We start from the raw sequence: 16,180 nt of genomic DNA, 5'->3' as shown, positions 1-16,180 counted from the left end.
CTTTATAAACTAAAAAAATCTTAGAAAATTTAAGCAGTGCCATATTGGGCATGATTAAGGATCAATAATGGGATTGTTGAAAAAGTAATTTTTGTTGTCATTAACTCTTCTTGCACGATTTTTCTTCACCAACAATGGCGTCGCACACGAATGTTGTAATTTCCCGAGTTTTTGGTTCTCCATTGCTGCATCCTTCTTTCGTGTTGCACCGCATTACACGTACTAGCTTCGATGCAAGTTACCGGGCGCCTTCGTCTGGAAAAAGTAATGAAAATGATTTGGGTAATAATTGATATGTTTTAACACGATAGGTTGACTTAATAGATAGATTTATTTAATATCTCATTTATTTTCTGCTAAACTCTAATATACGCAACAAAACAAATAGACGCATGATAAAATCAATGACACGTAAAAGTTTTTGATGTAGAGAATCAGCAATACATAAATATAATTTGTTTGAATCTTCAATGACTTCAGAATATAACCTTTTTTTTTTTTTTTTTTTTTCATTTCATAATACATAGATACATTCAAAAATACATATTCATTTCATATATACATTTATTATACGTCTTACGGCTCTTTAGGCATGGCCTGTGTTGAGCCGAATACTAACATGTTAATACAATTTTAATTTTATTTTTTTATTTTTTAATAATATTTTTAATTATTTAATAATATTTTTATTTTTAATTATTAGATTATAAACGTAACATACAGGAGATACAAAATAATTTACAGTTTAAAGGTTTTTCAATAAGATAATTACACCTGGACTTTAATTAATTCACTTTCTACCTTGTCCCTTCCAATGCTAAGCAACCATCGACGGACACTGTTCTTAAAGACCTGATCACTCCTGGAAATCTTAATGGTTTCGGGCAGCAAATTAAATATTTAAACCTTATTTAAATTTAAATTAAATATTTCAAACCTATATGATGAGCATGAAGACTTGTCATGAAAGGTGTTAATTTTTATAAATCAAAATACCTAACGCTTCAAAGGAACAGTTTATGTCTGGCTTCGCGTTGCAAAGCAAGTGACTCCATCTTTTCATCAAAAAAGCAGATGCGGAAAATTTTACTTCTGACCGGTCTTCAATCAAATGTTAGACATATTAAATATTCGTTTGTTGAATATATTATCAGCCTTTTACTTCATTAATATAAATAAATGCGTGATTTTGTCACTAGGCTACATTATTCATAAAAATTTATTAAAAAGTAAAGGAGTCCACTAAATGGTATTTCAGTATTACAGGGTAGTATTAGGATTGCCAAAATCGCACGCAATTATTGGTTTTCCCTGAAATTTTGTAAAACTGTATTACATTCAAACTTGCATGCAGTCTCATAGAGTGTTCGATATAAATATTGTTTATTTCATGATATAAGTAATTCAGCATTACAATGACCTCTTTTAGTGCTGCTATGAGAATATTATTTGTCATCTGTGAGGAGACAACTGAATTATTATTTTATTTCATGTATGTACTTTTAATTTGAGATGATTTAATAATAATTATAATACTCACGTTGCCGCTGTGTCTGTTCCCGACATTGGTGTCAACCTGTACATCTTCATGCTGCTGGGCCTACCTGCTGCCTCTGCCTTGATACTGGCACTGCCCTCCAAAGCAGCCTTGACCAGGAACGCCTTCAGATACATCTTCATCCTGCGATTCTCCTGCTTCAGACTGTCCCTTTCCGCCTTCATTGTCACCAAGTGAACATTCACTCTGTTGTACTTGAACCAGAAGTTTTCTAGTTTCTCATACGTCTCAATATCCTTCTATAAATTCATATTTTCATTTTAAATCTCAGTTCATTTTAAATTATTTAAAAAAATCATTATTCATTGTCCGGTCCACAATCATGCCCAAGATTACACTAATAATTATTGAACTGCATTAAGATTTGCTTTTGCCCCCCCCCCCCCCCTTAGAATCCGTGGGGCAGACCGTTGGGACGGTGTGAGATTCTGAATGCTGTGTTTTACTCCCCTGGGGTAACCTTGTTTCGGAATTCGGGTTCATTTGATTTGATTTGGCAGGAGTGTGGTAAAACTCAAATGGCAATGGGACATATTGCAAGACAGGACCCCAAATGTTTTCACGATGGAGATCTTGGGAGAATAAAAGAGTTGTCGGAAGACCCCAAAGAGATGGTGCGAGGACATAGTCGCCGTGGGGGGTAGAAACTGGCTGCAAGGAGCAACCGACTGAAGGAAATGGAAAGAAGGGGAAGAGGCCTATTATATCCAGCTGTGGAGGACAGAGGGCTCATGAAGAAAAAGAAGATAAAGATCTAATTAATTTAAGTATTTTTAATGTAGTGAAGCAGAGAATATCTCTCATATAATTATGCACTTGGTTGGGATAATAAACAAAACTTTTATCTACTGACTGAATATGTACAAAGCTTCTTAATTTAACAAGGTAGTATGTCCAGATACCTTTCTCACCTCTCACACGCTTGCTATAATGATATGTTTTATATATTACCGCCATTTCCTTTGTCATTTTAGTGTCTTCTTTCACTTCTAATGCAGTACTCCACTGAAGAACATTTTCCCCTTCAATTTCATACTTTTTACACATAGCATCCATTTGTTGAACTTTTTGACCTTTCTGCAATAACCTCTCTAATTTCTAAAACATGGAAAATTCTAAAAATAAGTTTGTTTATCTTTTTATAACATTTTACTGTTAAATAATTTTATTTTTGATAATATGAACCCAACACATCACGTTAGGTATTCAAACATACTAATCACAAATCTTTGGTTGATGGCTATCTGCATCCAAATGATGTACAGAATCAGTTTGGTGCGGTATCAACTCGGTTTTTAATTATATGAAGACAAGTCGACTAGTCCTGAGCTAGGTAGAGAAATATAATGAGTGTATAATAACACATTGAAATCATCAGGAATTTTTATTTTTATTTTTAAATATCATAAAAATACTAAAACTAATTTTTTCAATTGCTAACAATTTTGTATTTCAATTTCCCAACAAAGCTTATTTACGTTTTAACTAATTGTTATAATTACCCTGCAATATAATTTTAATACTCGAAAAGTGCCCAACCTTAATAGCTTCGTAGCTTTCAACGCTTAAAGTGGTAAGCTGTTCTTTATCCTTAATATGATTCTCCGTCATTTGTATTTTAGCTTTAGCAGACATCATTGTTATACAGTCTCTCTTGTCCCTTGAATTTTTAGATTTTATTTCCAATTCTTCTGATAGATTCTCCCATTCATGCTGATAATAAGCAATCATGTCCTGAATGCGCAAAAATGAAATTCGAAGAAAAATTATGTCTTGTGTTTAAAAATGTACCTTAAAGGTACACCCCAAATTAAGTTCACATTCAATTAAATTTATTCAGTAAAAATAACATATACATTACAAACAAAAATAGAAAGGTATGTATATTAAAAAAAAAAAAGTAAACCAGAACACTCGTGTCAAAGATGTACAAGAATCCCGCTTCGGAATACCCCCTCAGACAGATCACCTTTGGGCACTTAATCTTATCAATGAGTGTAACTAAGGTAGTAAGTAGGTATCAATGATAGTAAGATTAGAAGCAGAGACTGCCCAAATACTTCCTGAATCTTGGTGCAGGTTGTCCTTATGTAATAATCTATGATTGTGAAAACTAAAGTGATATACTATGCCAAAGAACATTCGGCCAACGTCATGTGAAGAAACTACTCGATCGGTACTCTCAAAAATTTACTTCCAATGTTACGAAACTCAGTCGTATTAACTGCGGGTTGTAACTGGAGAGTGTTAACTTTAAGGAGTGTTAACCAAACTCAAGAATGTGAGAGTACTCACGCCCCATGTAAAAACCAGGATTATAAAAGACCTGGGGCTAAATTGCGAGATCTAAATTGGAGATTATATCCTATTGATCTATTCAGACAGCAGCGACCTGGGAGCCTTGAAATACATTGACCTCCAACCAGTATAAGACTAAGAATGTAATGTTTACAAATTATATTAGTTCTGATTGCAAGTATCTTATTGAACATTGATAATTGTTTATCTTACGCTAGCTGCCAACAAAAGTTCCATATTGTGATTGATATCCTTCCTGTATGTGGCGTCCTTTTGCCTGAGGAGTTGATATTGTTGGATTTTAGGACCATGATAGTTCACATAATCACAGAAAACGCGCTTCAGTTCATTCCATATTCTCTCAATTTGTAATTGTTTTGGAAGTATCATGTCATTTAGTTCCTGCTCCATCTAAAATGCATTCTCAAATTCCACTAATGATCTCTTCGATAGTATGATTTATTTTGTAAGAATCATGTTGACATATTTCCATAATTTAAATAAATTCAAAACACTTTTAATCCTTACAAGTCTAATGAAACAAATTAAAATTCATTTTAAATTGTAATTTTTTTTTATTGTCTAGAAGTATATGGACTACACTTGGATATAAATGATCAGAATTGAATCTCCAATGCCCAATATTAACTTCCAAGTGATAGAGTTTTATTTTGAAAGTAAACTATAAAAAAACAACTAACTAACCATCACGCCGCTTCTCCGCAGGGGTAGGCAGAGAGAATAGAGCGCCACACCACTCTGTCCTTCCAAACATTCTTCGCCTCTTCCACGTTCATGCATCTCCTCATACATACCCGCCGATTGTTACGACTCCTAACCTGACCACTTTCAAGTAAACTATATGTATGGAGTAAATTATATTTACATTTGGCTATTTTTTTTTCACAAAATCGAGAATTTACTGAAATTGTGCATTCTTGAGATCAATCATCGTAGCTTTTAACTAATTTTAATCAGCTCTAACCCAATTTTTTTTCAATACGGATTTTAAATCAAATTTGAGTTGTATTTTTTTTCAAGTCAGTATTACAGATGAAATATAAATAACATGTACAGTAAACCCCCGTATAACGTTGAAACAAGTACTGCGTTATTGGGGAGAATGTTATAGGGGGTAAATGTTTTCATATTGTATTTTAATTTAATAATGATTCACTTCAGTCATTTCCGCTGTTTAAAATGTAAAAAACAAATTTAAAACATTAACACCTTGATTACTAAATATGAAAATTTCAAGAAACTTTGCAAAGAAGTCCACAGATGTCAGCACAAGACCTATTTTCTTAATTAAATTTGACAGGTTGAATTTATAGGTATGGTCCTTGATTGACCTAGATTATAAGATGTTGCATTCCATACCGTATGGAATGCAACATCTTATAATCTAGGTCAATCAAGGATTTCATCTGTACTCCTTTGCTAGGATGTAAAGATTCATGCATAGTCTTTAACCATAACTGTATTCTATTATAAATTAATATTATTTCCTTCATACCGTAATTGCTCTGTACTTAACCAAATGTTCCTTAACATTGGTCACATCCTGTGTATGAGTTTTCATATTTTCTCCTTGCTGATAAATAACTAGTCTCATGTGATTTTCCGCATCTTTTTGATTAACTTCAAGACTCTGAAGTTCGTCTTCCCAATTCTCCATTAAAGAGAATTTTTGCTCTTCAAAATTGTCTTGGAAGAATTTTAGACGGTTTTCTCTGATTTCTGAAATTTTAATAAACCTATTTGAAATTATTGAATGACTTACCTCTTTATAGATTTTTTTCCTTTTATCTTTCCATTTAGGTCCAACTATATAAGAACTATAATTGGAGAACGCTCATTCTGGGAGATATACATCCTAGTAGATATTCTTCTATTTTAAGTCATTTGTTGGGACTGATTTTATTTCTAGGAGTGAAACTGATATAAAAAAGGAAACTTATCTATTAACTACCTCATTTGACTGACAAATAATGTTACTTGTTTATTTGTTATGAATAATATATAGCTTTTTGTATACAAACCTAAGAATTGACTTATATTTTCCATGTGGGATTGAAGCATAAAAGAATATTGTTCTTCCGCTTCCTCCAGTGAATCCATTAGCTTACAAATAACAGAGTTCTTTGTGTCTTTTGTTCTCAGGAATATTGATATTACCACCTGATAAAAAATAAATTTTCAAGTATATATTGCACATATAATAATGACTTACGTTAGACAAAGGAAGTCTCTGCGTTGAGTTGAAAAAAGTTGAGAAAAGATCCAATAAAAAGGCAAGTATGCATATATTATATGCACAACTAAGTATATTTATACATTAATTAAATATATTATAAATATGTTGCTTATTAAATTGTCACTGTGGGTTTATGGTTTGTGCAGGATACATAATATTATATGTAATCCAATCGGATTGAAATGATATAATAAAATGCTCGAAAATATATTTATATTCTTTTATTTATTTATATATATTTTTAAAAGAAGATTTTTTATCTTTAAAGGATTAGGTCACAGAAAAAACATGGAACTTTAAATTTTTTTTGTTCACATTAATAATAGAATAAAAATATTAGGTCGTCACTGTCATTTAGATGTTGAATTTTTGGGCTTTGTTATTACGCTGTGCGCCATTCACACCGTAGTGACGTTTTAGACTACGGCGATTAGCAATTTTACATGATAAATATTCACCCACCTGCATTTCTGCATGCAAATCCTTAACTTTTAATTTTCTCAATATAAAACGCCACTGCTGATTGATTTTAGCAAGGTTTATCCGGGCGAATGCTTCTTCTTTCTGAAGTTTGTTCTGTAATAAAACAAATAAAGCAGCTTGTAAAGTGTACTTCAGATAATACAGTTACTCAAAATAATACGAGTACAGATATGCAACTCCGAGAACATAGCTATATATATATATATATATATATATATATATATATATATATATATATATATATATATATATATATACATATATATATATTTATATATATTTTTATAAACATATATATATATATATATATATATATATATATATATATATATATATATATATATATATATATATATATATATATATATATATATATATATATATATATATATATATATATATATATATATATATATATATATATATACATAATTATGTTGACCCTTATATGGTGATGGTGCATAGGATACTATGTTGTATAGAAGAAATATTTTCTTGATCGTACGTAAAATAATGGTGATCAGTCTTGTTTTTAAATTACCCAATGTCCAAGTGACTCTGAAATCGAGCTACAGTTTATGCAACACCGCTTACCATGGCCCTAATTAGAGGCTTCAACTTTATAATTTTTATAGCTTTACCTACTCGTGAGCCGATTTACTCTTTGTGTTGAAAGTTACTATACTTTGTTGTTATTCATGAGTAAAAATTTCTGCACTTCAGGTACCCTCATATATACCATTCGCCAAACTTAAGAATCTAAAGCGTAGTATTACTGATCGGAGTACCTCAATATAATTATTAATCAAATTAACACCATGTTGATCCAATGCAGTGCCTTTGCACTATCTGGGTGTAGATAGGGGTAAAAAAATATACATTTCTACCACTGGACTGTAATTAATGCATTATTTATTTCTCCAGATCTTTTTGTCTACTTATTAATGTGTCATGTAAATGCAACCAAGGCAGTGTGCAAAAAAATCAATATGGCGTACATCCAATGAATTTTTATTTTATAAGTTTTTTAATTTATTGAAATTATAATTAATTGAAACCTTCATGTATCGAGATATCAATTCTTCTTTTCTTCTTCTCGCTTCTTCTTCAATCGCCGCCTTGTGCTGCAAATACCTCGCTTTTTCTTCATCGGACATTCCTTTCCCCTTTCCCTTCTTTTTTGGACCCATCTTGTACAAGTATTCGGATAAATTATATCAAAATCAAATAAAAAATATACCAATTTATAACACTGACTTTATGTATAGTATAAACTATAAAACAATGCACAAAATATTCTTTACTTGTGTGACTTAAATTAATTTATCTGTAATTAAATATCTAAAAATATACTGCTGATGGAAATCCATCAAGCTATTAGCATGATCAAACAAAGTTGACATTTCAGTTTCCATGGCAAATCAAATAAATCACTTGACATTATTTGAAGGGGATAAATGATCTCTTAGCAACACAAGCTAATTATTTTCCAAATCTTTATTTTATTATTGATTTTCTGTTATATTTAATCACTGTCTTCTTTGCTGTTACTTCATCACAAAATTTAGCAATGGCGGAGAGTGAAAATAGTTCATCTATCTCACTTGGATCAGACAAAGTCTCTAGTATTAATTTATATAATAAGCCAGAAATTGGAGATAAAGGTAGATTTATAAAATAATCACTTTACTTAGTATTAAGAAGTACCTGAGTAGTTTACCTCTGTTATACTATAACCTTACCTAATGGACAAAAGTAATAACCTAACCTTACACTATGAAATGTTTCTAAAGATAATATAATTTAAAGATACTGTCTCCATTTAGGCAAGTCATAAAAACTAATAGGTACAATGGTGAACTTACTCTGCTCATATCATAGAATAATATTGTTTTAAATATAAATAATTACAAATTGAACTGTAGGCTATATTTTAACGCAATCACCTTGGCTTTGTAAGATCAATGATGAAGTAACAATATTTCAATTTCTTAAAGTGCCCTTTGCACTATTGGGTGCAGATGAGGGTCCGAATAATTATTTGTTTATAATAAAAATTAGAGATTTTTCATGCAAATATTTATTCAATGACATCAATGTTTAAAGAGTTGATATGATGCAGTGTCCTGTAGTCCATTAAGTGAAAACAACCTTTATTGTCATGGAACAAATGCTTTTTCTTGTTGTTGTAGACAAAGAAAGATTATCATAGCATTTGTCAATTGATGAATTTGGCCTGGATGGAGTTTTTTTTAATGTTTAATTATTGTGTGTTTTTCAGGTTTTGCCCCCATTGATATAGAGATTCAAATCCAAAATGAAAGAATATTAGCTATATTTACTGAGGCTATAACCAGAACAGAAATAGCCGTATTTTTGCTTTTGTGTACATTAAAGGAAATCAATTTTGATATACGGAATGTGATGTCACGAGAACATTTTCTGTTTTTAAGGCAAATTTTTAGTTCTGGAAAATTGAATGTGGATTCAACTGGAGACGAAAATAACGGTTACACTTTAATAACAAGTGAGCACATACAGGAGGCAAGTATCATATTTCCTATTAGCTGTACCCAGCCACGAGTTGCACTTGCTCAGTCTGGTTAAATAGAAAATAAATAAAATAGAAAGCACACATTTCTAATATGTTTAATTTCACAATGCTTGTGAAACAATAAACATGTTTCAAATCTACAAAACAACACTACAATCGATAAAATTTAATCGACACATCTGTCAAGAAACACGCTGTTTGCCGTGAACAATTATGCGAGGCAACACTATACTGTGACAAGTAAAAACATGTTTTTTTTAGAACCACTTTTTAACAGCAATACTAAACATTGTTCATGACAGACGGCATCATAAACCTGTGACCCCAAAAAAAAAATCATTAAAAAAATTGTTTAAGTAAAATCACTAGTATGGCAGGTATCACCCAAAATCGGGTGCTTTGCCAATAAATAAAAAAAAATGACAGACGGCATGTTTTTTGACAACTGCTAAAATATTTTTACTCTCAAACGCAGAAATTTTTATTTTATTCTTTCTTCCTTTACCATTTCACCAGACTGAGCACAACAGGTAGTGGGTAATATAACTCAAAAATGAGTTTCGGCTTATTTTCTATGGAACTGGATCATCGCTATGATTCTTTTTACCAACAGATCATTGACCGGCCAGATACTAAAATGTTACCTGAGCTTTCCCAAATGATTAAAGTGTTCTTGGAGTATCCCGAACTTCAACCAATTATTCAAAAGGAAATTCAATGGGTTTGTCTTGTTTAAATATATCCTTAGATCTTCTCCATCTTCCCCTAAACTCCATCTTTATCCTAATTCCTTTATCTTCCATGTTTTCATCAATCAACAGTACCATAAATGAACATTAGTCCGCCTCCATAGTGTACTGGTTACCACATTTGGCTACGGTGCTGCGTAGGGGGTGAAATTTTATGCGTAAGATATTCCCAGCGAGTCAAAATAAGCAATAATTATTTTATATTTTATTGTTTATTTGAACTACCCTGGACTGGTACCTGAAGCGCTGGTCACCTTTCCTTCATGTATTAAACATTTCAGATAACACTGTTTTTATTTAATGCAGTACCCTATGCACCATTGGGTGCGGATAAAGGTTAAAAGGAGAAGAAGTATACAATGTTCCAATTTTATTACATGTTAAGTATTTATATGTGAGAACTCACATATAAATAAAGTTTCAATCACAGGATGAATACAACTTTTGAAATTTGAGTAGTGTGGTTGTCAATCATGTGTAGAATGTTGAATGTTACACATGTATAAAGTGGTCACTTAAACCACCCTACGATAGGTCTTAGACGCTGCAAATATCAAGAGTTCCGTATTCTTCTTCATCAATTTTGAGATGTCAGTATTTATTTGTATTAAGATGATATATGGGGGGATATACTTTCCTATATGTTCCAGACCTAAACAAAGCGTTTTTTTTAAAGATGATCTTGTTTAGATCTGGAACATATAGCTATGTATATTTCCTTGCAATTAATATGGTCTTAAAGTATGTTTACTGGTATTTTTGTATTGAAAAAACAATATTAATATTATTTTTCTTGTTTCCATATCCACAAAGTTCCGATACATTTCTGACAAGGTATGCTTTTTTATTTTATTTCACTTATTACTCAAATATTTACTTCAATGTGTTGTTATTGAATTGTTTACTAAAGCAACATATACATAGGAAAAAACTCGCCTTCCTGATGCAGTGCTTTTTTTGGATTCGTTAATACGATTTAAGACGAGAATGATAGAAAAACTGACCATGTCTGCCGTTGAAAAGCTTAAAAAAGAAATTGTACAAAGGAATTTAAGCAGAACCAACAAGGTTCTTAAGTCTAAAATAAATGGTAATTATATACATACTACTATTGTAGTCTATGGTATGAAACGTAAAAAATTGAATTACGGGATTGGTTATATATCATGTTTGTTGTATTAATATTTACAGTAAGAGTTCAGTTATTTAAAAAATTGTGTTGCCAAATTTTTTTAAATAATTCTAATTTCTGTTCCCTTTATTAATTTTTCATTCAAACAAAACTTTTTGAAATAAAATTACAATATAAAATTTAAAAAAATGATTAAAAGAACGCTTGTTTGAAAAGAAAAAATATTATCAAACATGACAATTTTATTCACTGCTTTTATCAATTAATTTATGAGAAACGCCAATTGCTTTCAAAACATTCTTGAGAAAATGAGCCAAATTTTTTTTTCATCTTTATGAAATTTAAATAAAAAAATGTGGTCCCTTCAATTTATATTAAGGACCTTTAGTAAAAGGTATAAGATAGGTATGGTATGTACAAATATCTTTTTTACATTACTAAAGAATTCAACCCTTTGACGGATTTGCCTGTATCACATACGAGTAATAAAATGGTGAATAAATTGCTCAAACTGATTTTCCCATCATTATTTTATGAGGGTAGTTAAATGTATTCTCACAGGGTAGCTCTATGTATATGGAGTGTAGTGGACTTTATTGTCAAATGTCGGTATTATTTCCTTTGTTCTGAACATATCTTAATATCATATATTTGAAATGAAAAAACCTGCCCTTTTTCAAAATAAAAGCTTTTTTAAAACTCATCATTCAAAGGGTTAATAACTTTTTTTTTCTAATTTTATAACCATCTCTATTAATTTGTAGAGGTTTCGAAGAAATTGAAAGAGGAAAACACAACTTTCTTTCATATTTATAAACAAAAAACTGCCATTATCAACCATCACCGAGAAGAACTAGACCTTCTAAAGAATGAGTGTGTGACGGTTATCAAGAAAAAAATGTATGTTCTGATTTATTTTAGAAAATATATATTCCCTTTTTTATCCTATTAAATACATAAAGTTCACAATCTAATATGCCATGCTGCCATCATAGTCTATATAAAACTAACTAACAGCATCACACCGCTTTCCGTAGGGGTCTGCAGAGAGTATAGAACGCCAGTCCACTCTTTTTTATTGCTCAAGCATCTTTGCAAATGTTCTTTGCATCTACCACATTCATGTATCTCCCATACATACCTAGCGATTATTCCAACTCTATTCACTATTCTTTTCTGTGGGAAAGCGGTGTGGTTACAATAGTTAGTTAAATGTGTGATGTGCATGGAAAGTAACATTTAAAAAAATACATTTGCAGATTAGACTCGGAAAGAAAAATGATGAAAGAGACAGAAGTTCATAAAATAAACTACGAGACTTTGGTAGAAAAAGAACGTGAAGTGAAGGAGACATATGATGATATACTAAAACGGCACTTAGAAAGCGAAAAAACTTTGAGAGCTAAAAGGTAAAGTAACATTTTTCATTTTGTTTAAAATCTCAAATATTTTAAAGATAAACCAATTCTTTTTCTTTGTCATGTTTCTCAAGACGCTCTGCTTGTGACCTCCCAGTAACCTCTAGTTTGATATCTCTCTCCATCTTCAGCATCTTTCAGCTACCTGGTCGTTGCCATTCTCCATGAACCTTTCCAGATTGATATCGCAGTGCGGCAAACGTATCCAAAATATTGAAGAATACAAATGGCAAAGAGTCTAATTTTATTTACACTTAAATATGTTAAGTTTTGTTTTTGATCCCAAAGGTTCAAAGTAGAAACACAGTTATTAAATTGGCTTCGTAAGTACGATCAGGAAATCGGCGACAAACAAAATGAGCTTGATGCTCTGACCAAAAATTATGAAGATGAAAAGGATCAGTTGGCGGAATTACAAGTTTGTATGATTTTTTATGTTACAAATTAGTTTTTGTGAAAAATGGGTATTGAGTTACATATCTATGTAATAATATATGATTTTTATGTGGCTATATGAGTATATTGAGATATATCAGGTGTCTCAAATAAAATGAAGCATCTTCTTATTTCAAGGAAATATGGAAGTCTGCATGTTCACAGAACTTATGACATGACATTGGCTGGCTTAAGTAATCTCTTCATAAAATGTTTCACATTGTTCTTCTGCCTATTACTGAATATCTATTGGGTTGATGCAAAAGTTTTGACCGTTTTTTACATATATTTTTTTTAAAAATTTTTTTCTTGTGTATTATTTATTTAATAAATTATATAATTTCCATCAGTTGTTATAACCTTCTCTCATCTTTCTATCAACTTATTAATACCAATAGTATAAAATTCCGTGGATTTTAATGCGAAAAATGAAGTAAGGGATGTTTTTACCTGCTCTATTGAATTTTTTTTTTTCATCATTTAAATTTTTTTGCAGTGATCGGAATAAATAAAAATCAGAAAGAGCAAGATCTGGAGAATACAGTGGATGCTTAATAACATCCCAATTTAACTCATTTAGCTTGTGTTGGGTCATCATAGCCACATGTGGTCGCGCGTTGTCTTGATGAAACACTGCCCCTTTTCTGTTTACCAATTCTGGTCTATCCTTTTGAAGGACCATGTTCAATTTGGATAATTGCTGACAATGTCGTTCTGTTGTACTTGTCTTATCGTGTTTCAAGAGTTCAAAATACACAATACCCTTATTATTCCACCAAACACAAAGTATAACTTTTTTTATGGATTTCGGCCTTCGAAGTTGTTAATGGGGCTTGTCCAGGTATAGTCCAATGTCTTTTCTTGTCACGTTGTTGTACACGACCCATTTCTCATCTCCCGTCACCAAACGATGCAAAAAAGGTTCATGTTTTTGTCTCGCACTCAAAGCAACGCGCGTTGAAAAACGATAAAATAAATTGGCAGCCGACAATTGATGAGGTATCCAAACGTCGTACCGCGAAACCATTTCCATACGCTTCAAATGTCTTAATGCGATTGTTTGGTTGACTCCCATTATTGACACAATCTCCCTGATGGTTAGACGTGGATTGGTGTCAATTATGACTTTTAATTCGTCGTCATCAGACTTCAATGGCCGCCCGGTACGTGGTTTATCAATGAGTGAAAAATCTACAGATCGGAATTTTGCAAACCATCTTCGTACCTGTCGAACTTTGATGACATCTGCTCCATACACTTCACAAATGTTTTTGGTTGCCACACTCGCGGTATTGTCTTTACGGAATTCATAAAGTAAACAATGACGTAAATGCACTTTATCGAACGACATTTTGAAAAAATACAAGGGGTTATTACTGTACTCTGGCCAGGCCAAAACTGAATAGAAAGTAGAGGGAAAGCATCATTTATACAATGGAATCATAAAAAAAGAAGATACTATTCATAATTTATGAAAAAAAAATTTTTTACCTGGGATCATAAAAAACGGTCATTACTTTTGCATCAACCCAATATATTGATGAAATTCTTGAAAGTTTTAAATATGAATTTTATATCAAAGACTTTATATAAAGAAAATTAACACAGGCGCCGTGGCGTAGTTGGTTAGACGCTCGACTGCGAAACTGGCGTCGCGGGTTCAATTCCCGCCAATTGCAAAATGAATTCAAGAAAGTTTTATCTTCAATTGGTCTGGGTGTTTGTGATGTATTTTTCACATTAACCTTCCCTATCCTTACTATCCTACCTGCAGACAAGCATCTAAAATAGACGCTTTGCAAGTTGTTACAATAATATATATTTTTTTTAAATCTGGTTTAATTGGAATTCAGTAATCTACATACGCTCCCTTTGTCCACAAATATGGACTCCAAATGCTCCAGCATATGGAGTCAGCTCCGTATCCCGAAGTGCAGACATGAACTATTGACAAATAGTCAGCATTGGATATCATGGGCGATGGAAAACTGGTGCTTTGTAATATAAAGCAAGCTTAATTAATGCTCTCCTAGTGGCCTAGCCGACTGATTTCCCTTTTCTTGACAAAAAATGTGAATTAGATGAATTGAAAAAATATTTCAAACATTTCCTTAATGTGCGAAAACAAGGTCTGGAGAAAAAAGCTATTTACTTCATAAATTTCTTAACAGATGGCATTTTTACCGGTCAGTTCCAACTGCCGTATGAAAGTGGTTATAAAATACAATATATGTACATATATACAACTCCCAAGAATTAAGAAAATATGGATGTTCAATGATGGTTAAAATTGTAAAGGTTACCGTCTGTAAAATGAGCAGCTAATGCCCATAAGCACTGTGAATATCCAGCCTTCCATAATTCCGTTCTACAAAATAATTTTTCAACTCTATTGTAAGATGAGTGCATTTTTGCATTAAAACATTGTCAGTAAAGGTGGAGACTGATTGGAGCATTTCGTCATAACATAACGTTGTAACATCGCTCGCGGCGAGCATCTCAAACTATGGATGGAGCGCTCTGCTCGCTGTACTGACTATACGAATGCTCGCATTGTAACGTGTTACGTTACGACGAAATGTTCTGGTCAGTCTCCACCTTAAGACATCTTTTGTTGCTATTTTAAATCTTTAGAGACAATTCGATGAACAAGAGTTGATTTACAAACCACTAATGGCTGAAAAGGAAGCGGAATATCAGGCGGACCTCGCGATACGGGTGGACAACTTTGCCCGGAATTACGCGGCTCGCGTGATTCAACGCTTCTGGAGAAAAATTCTTGCTGCCGAGGCGGCAAAAAAGAAGGTATATATTTTTTACACAATATCACTTTGAATTAGAGATAATATGTGTAATTGGTAACTGTTACTTTTACGACTACCTATAATTATTACCATTATTAACATATGATGAATTAACATACTACCATTATTAACATATGATGAATTAAGTACCTACTTTTCTTTTTTCAAATTTTCATTTAATTTATTTTTTAGAAAAAGAAGAAGGGAAGAAAATAAATTATCCAATAGCGGTTTATATTCTTGTGTTATTCAAATATACACATATACATACCGTATTCAACTAACAATAAGGTCATTTTAAATGCTAAAAAAAATTCACAAAATCTGAAAAATCATTATCTGTGATGCTTCATCGTTATATTATTTTGTTTAACTTGCAATAAATAACGTTTATTAAATTAAGACTTTTTTATTGACTTTGTGTTCCATATATGTAATAAGCTAGAACAGGAAATCTACATATGTGTATAACCCATTTCTTCCCCTTTCCAG

The 16,180-nt window shown here is 31.7% G+C and overlaps 2 protein-coding genes across 2 annotated transcripts; one reads left to right on the top strand and one right to left on the bottom strand.

The window, feature by feature from the left end:
* Nucleotides 1-21: 21 nt before the first annotated feature.
* LOC148308018 (dynein regulatory complex subunit 2-like) lies at nucleotides 22-8,073 on the bottom strand. Its single transcript, XM_088262476.1, has 9 exons — nucleotides 7,655-8,073; nucleotides 6,576-6,689; nucleotides 5,899-6,037; nucleotides 5,373-5,596; nucleotides 4,070-4,267; nucleotides 3,098-3,292; nucleotides 2,510-2,656; nucleotides 1,541-1,797; nucleotides 22-255 (listed from the first exon to the last, which is right to left on the bottom strand). Exons 1-9 carry the CDS (start codon nucleotides 7,784-7,786, stop codon nucleotides 126-128), a joined length of 1,536 nt encoding a protein of 511 aa, XP_088118602.1. The 5' UTR covers nucleotides 7,787-8,073; the 3' UTR covers nucleotides 22-125.
* Nucleotides 8,074-8,089: 16 nt separating this feature from the next.
* LOC148308017 (dynein regulatory complex subunit 10-like) lies at nucleotides 8,090-16,086 on the top strand. Its single transcript, XM_088262477.1, has 10 exons — nucleotides 8,090-8,260; nucleotides 8,878-9,140; nucleotides 9,764-9,871; nucleotides 10,713-10,733; nucleotides 10,824-10,989; nucleotides 11,796-11,931; nucleotides 12,291-12,440; nucleotides 12,738-12,867; nucleotides 15,519-15,689; nucleotides 15,881-16,086. Exons 1-10 carry the CDS (start codon nucleotides 8,167-8,169, stop codon nucleotides 15,902-15,904), a joined length of 1,263 nt encoding a protein of 420 aa, XP_088118603.1. The 5' UTR covers nucleotides 8,090-8,166; the 3' UTR covers nucleotides 15,905-16,086.
* Nucleotides 16,087-16,180: the final 94 nt, after the last annotated feature.

Source organism: Brachycentrus maculatus, unplaced genomic scaffold (genome assembly GCF_059751285.1).
Source record: "Brachycentrus maculatus isolate JH-2025_06_01 unplaced genomic scaffold, ASM5975128v1 h1tg000180l, whole genome shotgun sequence".
Classification (NCBI taxonomy): domain Eukaryota; kingdom Metazoa; phylum Arthropoda; class Insecta; order Trichoptera; family Brachycentridae; genus Brachycentrus; species Brachycentrus maculatus.
This window is presented reverse-complemented; position numbering and strand designations above follow the sequence as displayed.

What these genes read in the sequence shown, in the direction of transcription:
- LOC148308018 (XM_088262476.1), bottom strand. Translation starts at nt 7,786, where the DNA reads ATGGGTCCAAAAAAGAAGGGAAAGGGGAAAGGAATGTCCGATGAAGAA. An exon ending in TGATATCTCGATACATGAAG is followed by an intron (nt 6,690 to 7,654) that starts GTTTCAATTAAT and finishes GTTTTATTACAG; the next exon opens with AACAAACTTCAGAAAGAAGA. An exon ending in ATTTGCATGCAGAAATGCAG is followed by an intron (nt 6,038 to 6,575) that starts GTGGGTGAATAT and finishes ATTTTTTATCAG; the next exon opens with GTGGTAATATCAATATTCCT.
- LOC148308017 (XM_088262477.1), top strand. Translation starts at nt 8,167, where the DNA reads ATGGCGGAGAGTGAAAATAGTTCATCTATCTCACTTGGATCAGACAAA. An exon ending in AAAACTTTGAGAGCTAAAAG is followed by an intron (nt 12,441 to 12,737) that starts GTAAAGTAACAT and finishes TTGATCCCAAAG; the next exon opens with GTTCAAAGTAGAAACACAGT. An exon ending in ATCAGTTGGCGGAATTACAA is followed by an intron (nt 12,868 to 15,518) that starts GTTTGTATGATT and finishes TTAAATCTTTAG; the next exon opens with AGACAATTCGATGAACAAGA.